An 8,831-nucleotide genomic window follows, 5' to 3' on the forward strand; every position below is an offset into this window, starting at 1 on the left:
CATTTTTCTTTCTAGTTGTAGCATAAATTAACCCATAGTCTGGATAAACTGTGAACAGGTAACTGGAAGTTGAGAGGAATGGGTCATTCCTTCTTTTAGTTGTGCACGAATAAAACTTTTGACAGTGAAAAATAAATCTCTTCAGATGTTTTTCTTTTATTTCTCACCTTTTCCACTCTCACCTTTTGCTCTAGTGCATGGGAATAATTTGTTGTTTGAGTACCTAATTTTTACAGCTTATATTGATATGTAACAATTTAGTATGCTGGAGTTAAAAAAGAAAATCGATTTTAGTAGTTTGGTATTGAGGGACTGTTGAAGAAGTAAAGTTGACAATAACTAGCTTGCCGTTTGCAGTCAGTCCTGTGCTGTTTTGGTCTTAAGTCTCTGTTTTCCCACTATAACCACATGATTAAATCTCCGGCCAATGTGACAATTTCTTTTGAGGAGGTGGTGGTGATGTGGTTTATTATCACTGTCCCCTGGATTTATAGAAGTACCTTTAATATAATTTAGGCTTCAGTGTTCTGGCAGGAGAAGTGTTACACCTTCCTTCTTCCCTTTCCACTGCTCCCTTCCTGTCCCTCCACAAAACAAGCATCTTTCAAGATAGAATGACTTCTAAGATCTTCTGAAAGTCCTGCAAAATTCCCTTTTTTATGCCCCTGAAGTACAAAGATTAATTTTTCTAATACTGTGGTGTTACTTAACACTTACTTTAGGAAGTAAATCAAATTATCAGTTTCATGCAAAGATTTCAGGGTCAAAAACTTTAAAATGGCAAATTATTTCTTTCATTAATTAATATGACTTACTGCAGGGCAAATGGGGCCCTTTATTAATTTGTCCTGTTGTCATCCAAGTGGGGGAACAACTGAAGCATCCATTCCAGCAGTGTTTCAACACTTCTGTTGTTGGTTCTTTCATTTGAACTTTGTTCTAGTGTACACAGAAATACTTTACTGTCTGAAAATACCTTGAATACCAGTAAAAAATATTGCTACTTTGAGAATCTGAGGATTCTGTTAGGATGTAATACAAGTGTTTGATAATGTTTTATTAATTCAGTTGTAAAAAGAAAAAAAAAAAAGCCAAGTAATTTTCAGTGCCTGTCTACTGCAGTGGTTGGAAGGAGTCCAGTACTGAGTGAAGAAGAGGTCATCCTATATAATCATCATCCTAGTTGTCAGGCAGGAGTAATGGATGGAAAGGATTTAAAAGATCTCTAGAAAGCAAACTATCCAGTCTGTGGAGGATTTCTTAAGTCACTGTTCAAGTAGATAGAGAGTATTTCCTGTTACTTTTTGTTTATATTTTTGGTTTCAATAAGCCTGGTCATAACTTGCACCAAGTCCACTTTTATGGGAGAGTTTAATCACGGGCCTCATATTTCATGACTTCTAGTGTACATAATGACTGAGTGGTGTTTCATAGAATATATAGATATTCTTCTGACAGTATTGTTTGAATTTATGTTCCAGTAAGGACTGCAAGAAATACTTCTAGGTAAACCTTGTAAGAGAGTGAAAGGCTTAGGCACTACTGCTTTTTAAATGTGATTATCTGCAAGACCACCCCAGCATAGAAGTTATTTGACTGATATGTGTATATATATTTATCAGTTGTGAATTTGGTTTAGTTTGGTGTGGGTTTTGTTTTGTTTTGTTTTTTTCTCCCCAAATCAGGTGCATCTTGAATCTCTGAAATCTATCCAGCTGGTGTCCTTTATATACTTCCTCTCATGCCACAGTCTTTCTGCTTTGACTTATTTTGAATACTGAGAAAAGAGTGAGAATGTGTTTGTGTCACCATGCAGAGAAAATAAGATGTTTGAAATTTAAAAAAAAAAAAAAAAAATTGATTGTAGAATTATTTAGAAAGTGATGGGTAGGAAAGAATGATCAACCAAAGTCAAATCATCAAAGTTTTCACTGTGTGTTCAGGAATGATGCCTTTTTCAGCATGGAACATATTCCTCATATGCTACTACTAATTTGTGGTTACAAAAGAGTGAATCTGGTTTGCTAAATTGTAGTGTATGGGTGTCTTAAGTTTTTATGTTCTTCTCTTCATATCGTGCATCGTTAATTTATTATTCAAAACATGCTCTTTGGAGCACTAAGCAATTAACCTGCTGCTGAAGACTTCAGTATGAATGCCATATCTTTGCTTACTGTTGCTTGATGTAATTTCAGGAAATAAAAAGGTTCGTCAAAGGCGTTTCTGAGAAGATAAAAAAAACTAGGGACAAATATGGCATTAATGACAATGGCACAACAGAGGTAAATAGTTTCAATGGGGTAATTATGTAATTATTGAAAGTCTTCAGAAGCTATTGCTTTTCCAACTGTTCTATTCTCTTTTCAGCCACGAGTTCTGTATCAATTGGACAGGATTACTCCAACACAACTGGAGAAGTTTTTAGAGACTTGTAGAGACAAGTATATGAGGTAAATGTTTAGCCTGCTATTTTTTTCCTCAGTTTATCCCTCCAATTTAGTACTTATTGCTTTGTTTGAGATCTAGGAGTGTATTTTGCTATTTTTACTGTATGGATGTTGGTTCTGTTGTGAATGCAATACAAATAAAGAATAAAGAACAGTTGGCCCTGGTGATAAAACCGTCGCAAGGCAAAGGTAAGATAAAAAAACACATTGCTATCTACAGGTGGGTTTGTTAAGGCAGGCATATTCCTTTCATCCCCCTCCTGTCAGGATATTGTTGTAAACTTCTAAAGAGTCCGTGCAAAATAATGTCTGAGTAGATCACTCAAATCCGTATGAATCTCGGTGGATGTTGTTCTACACAGTCTGAAGTGGGTCACATTTTGTGCTAACGTGTTCTTGAATCTGTTGTGCCTTTGTTATGCCTTTTGTTATTCTTGGTCTCTAACAAGGTAGTGTGGGTGTTTTAATGTTTCATTATCTGTTGAGAGTTGTTTCATTTACTTAGACTGCTTGGTTTTGTTCATTGGTGACATCTGCTTTAGGGCCTCACACTTCATCAATTTTTTACAAATTTTCTTTCTTTTACTAGAAAATACATGTATATGTTAAATTCTTAGCATAACTATTTTGAAGGAATTACCTTTTTTCTGCTATCAGTTATTAGGATTACTTGCTTACGTTTGTCTTAAGTGTTCTTAAGTATGAATGACCTATTTCACTGCTGTGTTAGTGAGCTTTTAACCTCTCTTCTGTTTTTTTATTAAAGAAAAAATAGCAAAATTAACATATACCAGAGTGTTTTCTGTCTTTGCTTACTTAAGATTTTATGCCTTTTTGAATTCTAGGTCTCTTACTTTTTAATAAGATAATTTCTTTATCAGGGCACAGATGGAGCCTGGTTCTGCAGTAGGAGCTCTTTGTGCACAGAGTATTGGTGAGCCAGGCACACAGATGACTCTGAAGACTTTCCATTTTGCTGGGGTTGCTTCAATGAACATTACTTTGGGTGTGCCAAGAATCAAAGAAATCATTAATGCTTCAAAGGCTATTAGGTACTAACAAGGGTTTGTTTTGGTTTTTCCTTTGCTTAAGTGAAACCTGACAGATGTTTGCATTGTGTGATAGCATTTCCATGTTCTCAGTAATACACTAGGTAACACTCAGTCCATGGAATACTGAAACATGAAAAATACGTCTGTCCAACTAAGTGATGCTTAAGTTAAAGAAGAGAAGTTTTTATTTTCTGAAAATCAAATGAGGTGGTTACTTACTAAGTTGAATATTCCCTTGGAAGTCTCATATATTGTGAAACTTCCTGGTATTTAGTGGTAGTGGAAGCATACCTATTCCTAAGTATCCATGAAGCCATACTTAAATAATACCAGAATACAACAGGAAAGTAGTCACTAGTTGGTCGTGTTACATTCTCCTGCGTGTGTTTTGTACACAAACAAGAATTTTCTTAAATGTACCTGAGGAAGCTGGAGGTCTCTTTATGCTACTAAATAAGACTCTAGATGAGATGAATTGCAGCTTGCCTAACAGAAGTTAAATTGCCATCTGTAATCTAGCTGAGTGGTTTCCTCGTGTTTTTTTTTGTGTGTTTATTCTTTGTAGCACCCCTATTATAACAGCACAGTTGGACAAAGATGATGATCCTGATTATGCCCGTCTAGTTAAAGGAAGAATTGAGAAAACTTTATTAGGAGAGGTAGGAAAAACTGTTCCTGATGGTGCTTTAAATGTAAAAGCCAATTGCTAAGGAGTGTTTTAACCATTTTGAGATGCTAACTGTTTTGTCCTTATCTTTTAAAGATTTCAGAATATATTGAGGAAGTGTTTCTCCCAGATGATTGTTTCATCCTAGTGAAGCTGTCTTTGGAGCGCATTAGGCTACTGAGATTAGAGGTGAGTTGTTTAGCTCTTATGTAGAGTATGCCTTGGGTAAGTTCCTGAAATGCTGGGGTTTGAACCCTGAGCCCCTGAATTAAGGTCGACATGTGGGTGATTCCCACAGCCCTTCATACAGAGGGGGTGAGTTTGCCTTATAGCTTCCCCCCAGGGTGCGGCCGGCCCTGCAGGGAGAGCCAGAAGGGAAATGAGCCCCAGGGGTCCCGCACTGAGTTGAAAAAGGTCAGGGGTCTGCTTGGGGATAAAAGCTGGGACCGCTTGCAGGGAGTCAGGAGTGTCTGTCTGTGGAGTGCACTCCACAGAGCTTCCTGGTTCAGGGCAGACCTCCTGACTCTCCCTGGAGCTGGGCCCAGATCTGTCTAGGCCTTTGCAAACGCGGGTCAATCGGGTGAGAGTTGCCATGTGGGCACCCTTTTCTTACGTGTTTAACTGGCTGGTCTGGCTGTTTCCCATGCCAACTATGGGCAACCTCGGGTCTCTGTTTGTACCACCTGTTGTGGGCCGGGTCATGTCATTTGTGGGATCGTTGGGGGTGGCGTCGATCATGTACGAGTTTGTTGACTTGTTTGTACCCCCGGTGGTCATTCATATAGTAACATTTCTGTCTACAATACAGTCTGCATATTGGTTCATCTCCCTGCTGGTGTTATCATTTTTGTTGGGCCTGGTCATTGGCAAAACAGTTCCAAAGTCTCTTAATCCTGTCTCTAAAACAGAAATCAGACTAGAGGAAGTTAAAATAAGAAAGTGAATGAAGAATGTCCTGTGGGTACATCATCTCTGGGTTCTGCCCCCCCCCCCCCCCCTTTTTTCCTTGTGAAGTGAATAATGTTTCCTTTTCCTTTATTTGGGAATGAGAGAACAGACATTAATTTTTCAGCATCTGACTGAATACAGAGATGACGTTGCTGTTCATAAGTGACATATAGGCTGGTACCCTAAGCACAGGATATTTCATACACCTTCTTGAATTCTTGTTTATTTTTCTCCATCACACTTCTTTCTATTCTGTTGAAAGGCTGCTGCTTGTATTTGAGCAGATTCCTGTATGCTGGGAGAGATCCCCTGATGTTTGCTGGCTGACTTTTGCCACAGGTGAATGCGGAGACTGTACGCTACTCTATTTGCATATCTAAGCTCAGAGTAAAGCCTGGGGATGTTGCTGTCCATGGGGAAGCAGTTGTATGTGTGACCCCTCGTGAAAATAGCAAGAGTTCAATGTATTATGTATTGCAGTCCCTGAAGGAAGAGCTACCAAAGGTAAAAACACACTGTATCGTGTTTTTTGGGAAGTGATCAGTAATAATCATTTGGGGTTCTATACTGAGAAGACAAAATACTTCTTGTCAGTAATGACAGTAAAGTGAGTCTGAATCTAACTATTAGATTACAATGCTACTGGTTTACAGCTGAAACTAAGCCTTTGTTACTAATCTTTATAAACAATATTGAAGTCTTGTTATTTGCCATACAATAATTATTGAAGCATTCTAAGCACAGCAGTTGTATGAAATAGTTATATCTTCCAGCTGCATCCAGAATTGAGCCACGTGCCAGTATCTGGCATCTTTGCAGCTTTATTTGTGTGGACTGTCTACTTCAGATTTAAAAACAGTGATAAATGAACCTTGTTATTGGCAGGATGCCCTTTCAGTTGTGTGGCTCTACAGCCATTCAGATACCCATGTCTGTGTGTGAGGATAACCGGCATAACATATAAACTGTGGGTAGTGCATAAGGTTTATAGTGCAGTGTGATTGTCACATTTCCACTAGTGTATTTAAGAGCAGGAATTAATATTTCAGTAAGTATCTTAAGTGAGCATTTACGTCCAAAAACTGGAGCTTCTAAACAGGTTTGAATGCTGATAAGGGTTACACTTTTACACTGTGTTACTGCACACATGAACGTTACTAGGTTTTCTGTTTTCCCAAGGTTGTAGTGCAAGGTATACCAGAGGTTTCCCGAGCTGTCATTCATATTGATGAACAAAGTGGAAAGGAAAAATATAAACTTCTAGTTGAAGGTGATAATCTGCGAGCTGTTATGGCTACTCATGGAGTGAAAGGAACAAAAACATCCTCTAACAACACTTATGAGGTAACGTTCAAATGGGTGCTGTGGTTTTTACCCCATAGCATCTTTATGACAAGAGCTTGTTTGTGTTCAGATGCAGCAGTCTACATCTAATCAAGCCTGATTTCACTAATTGTTGTCAGAATGCATTAACACAAGAATAATTGGACTGGCAGGACTGTTCACATCAAAGAAGCTTTTTCTATAAATATTTCTTAAATGGAGAAACGCAAAAGGGTAGTTGTGGAAATGGAGTGTTATCTGACATAAAATGGTATTTATTCTAGGAATATACTTATTCCAAGCATCTGGTTCCTCAATAATCTAACATAATCTCTTGTGTAGGTAGAAAAGACACTAGGAATTGAAGCTGCTCGAACAACCATTATCAATGAGATTCAATATACAATGGTGAACCATGGTATGAGCATTGACAGGAGACATGTTATGTTGCTTTCTGATCTAATGACTTACAAGGTTTGTACTATGCTTTTTATAAATGCTGCATTGTCGTGCCTATACAAATGAATGTTACCGTGTTTGAGAAGGACAGGTGAGCTGGGGAGTTGGAAATCAGTAGCAGGTTTAAACAATTGTAGGTTATACTGAGGAAATACTGTTGTTTGTGTATCAAACAAAATGGTTAATTAATCTAGTTCTTGGGCGAGGGAGGATAAGGTTTATTTTGATGGAGAACAAGTTGATATAATGAACAGAGAATCATAATTTTCTGTTTGAAACAGGAATTCTAAAAATTATGGTATGAAAATCGACCATTTGGGTAACCATGCATGCAATTTAAGGCTTGCTGTGCAGAAAACCGCATGAGGTGTGGTTCATAGCAGCTGCACTGTTTATAAAGAGTCAAAAGATATAGACATTACAAATAGAATCAAATTGTGTGGAGTATGACCAGTCTTTGAGAACTTGTTAGTAGAAAATTGCATCTGTTCTTTTTTGACTGACTTTTTTTCCTTCACATCTGGTATGTTTTTTAGATTCGAGTATACTTAGTGAAGTAAGATTTTCCACTTTGCCTGCCAGAGCGCAAGGGTTTGATTTGGGTAAAATGAATGAAGGAGTTGTGACTTCTCCCAAAACTGTAGGGCTTTGTTGTCCTGAGCTGGAGCAGTCCCCAGGGCTGGCTGGGTGGCGAAGGGCATCGAAGTGCCGTGCTTCACGCTCATTGGGCCGCCAGCAGCTGTGCACCTCTCTGTGCTCCTGACCTGCGCGTGGTATGGTGTGATCGGGATGTTTGTTGGAAACAGAGGCAGAAATAAAAAAAGCTCAGACTTCTTTTCTGGAGAGTAGGAAAAAAAAAAGCTTTTAACACTGCTAATCACCTGGCAGCTGTATTTAGATTTATCAGTAGAGAATGGGCTGTAGCTTTAGCATAATGCTTTCAGATACCACTGAAGTTGGTAGCTCAGCAATTTATTTATAATTGTGTGGGTTTTCTCATAGCCATATTTCTTTCAGTTTTTCCGATATTCTTGCATTAAAAAAAAAAATCTGTTAACCATTTATACAGCTTCTGCTGTGTATGGATAGTAACTTTTGTTTTATTTAAATGTTGATTATTAACAAACTATATACCTTCAGGTTGTTTTAACTGAGAAGCAGCATGTTATTATAATGCTATATTGTATGTAATAACCTTTTTATTTCTTTTATGTGTTTAGAATAAAACCTACGTTTCTGTTGTTTACTTGATATGCTTCTTTAGCAAAAATAACTGAACTCCAGCCACTATTATGATGGCCTGTCTTTGCTTTTTTCCATCAACCAAGGGTGAAGTGCTGGGCATTACTAGATTTGGACTGGCAAAAATGAAGGAAAGTGTGTTGATGTTGGCTTCTTTTGAAAAGACAGCAGACCATCTCTTTGATGCTGCTTACTTTGGACAGAAGGATTCTGTTTGTGGTAGGTATTGAAAATTTTGGTGTAGCTTGTGGTCCTTACACAGCATCTGTAAACCTCTTCAAAGCATTGGATCTTTGTTCTTGTTGAGTTTTCCATTGAGCTTACATGTAAAAAAATTCAGGTTGGAGGCTAATCCATACTTCTTGATCCAAAGAATTTGGTGGATGTTTCTCTAATTCTAATCTCAATCAGATCTTGAAGTCAGTTGGACATTTGTTGTATATTTCTGTAAGCAGACTTTTAGTACTTTGGTTTTTACTTCTCACCACATACCTTAGTGCAATACCAGGAAATCTGTCCTGCTATCAGTAGGTTGGGTTTTTTTTCAGGTTGAAAGCTTATTTTCAACACCTAGAGCTGATGGGTGAATCCAGTATCCCATTCAGTTTCAATTAAGTTTCAATAAGAATCTTAAGTTTCAATAATTCCTACGGAGAAGTAGGAAGACATGCATCTCAAGTAGCTTACTGCATT

The 8,831-nt window shown here is 37.8% G+C and overlaps 1 protein-coding gene across 1 annotated transcript in view; it reads left to right on the forward strand.

Annotated features, from left to right (window-relative positions):
- The window catches only part of POLR3A (polymerase (RNA) III (DNA directed) polypeptide A, 155kDa), a gene marked incomplete at both ends in the record, with an annotated part of 30,484 nt that extends 22,127 nt beyond the window's left edge, over nucleotides 1-8,357 (forward strand). Inside the window, 9 exons of the mRNA XM_008942785.1 lie at nucleotides 2,196-2,282; nucleotides 2,368-2,450; nucleotides 3,329-3,499; nucleotides 4,065-4,158; nucleotides 4,263-4,355; nucleotides 5,454-5,618; nucleotides 6,294-6,458; nucleotides 6,780-6,911; nucleotides 8,225-8,357. Of these exons, the coding sequence (XP_008941033.1) occupies nucleotides 2,196-2,282; nucleotides 2,368-2,450; nucleotides 3,329-3,499; nucleotides 4,065-4,158; nucleotides 4,263-4,355; nucleotides 5,454-5,618; nucleotides 6,294-6,458; nucleotides 6,780-6,911; nucleotides 8,225-8,357 (1,123 nt within the window). The remainder of the gene's footprint in view (nucleotides 1-2,195; nucleotides 2,283-2,367; nucleotides 2,451-3,328; nucleotides 3,500-4,064; nucleotides 4,159-4,262; nucleotides 4,356-5,453; nucleotides 5,619-6,293; nucleotides 6,459-6,779; nucleotides 6,912-8,224) is intronic.
- Between the last annotated feature and the right edge of the window lie 474 nt (nucleotides 8,358-8,831).

Source organism: Merops nubicus, unplaced genomic scaffold (assembly GCF_000691845.1).
Source record: "Merops nubicus isolate BGI_N331 unplaced genomic scaffold, ASM69184v1 scaffold35676, whole genome shotgun sequence".
Classification (NCBI taxonomy): Eukaryota; Metazoa; Chordata; class Aves; order Coraciiformes; family Meropidae; genus Merops; species Merops nubicus.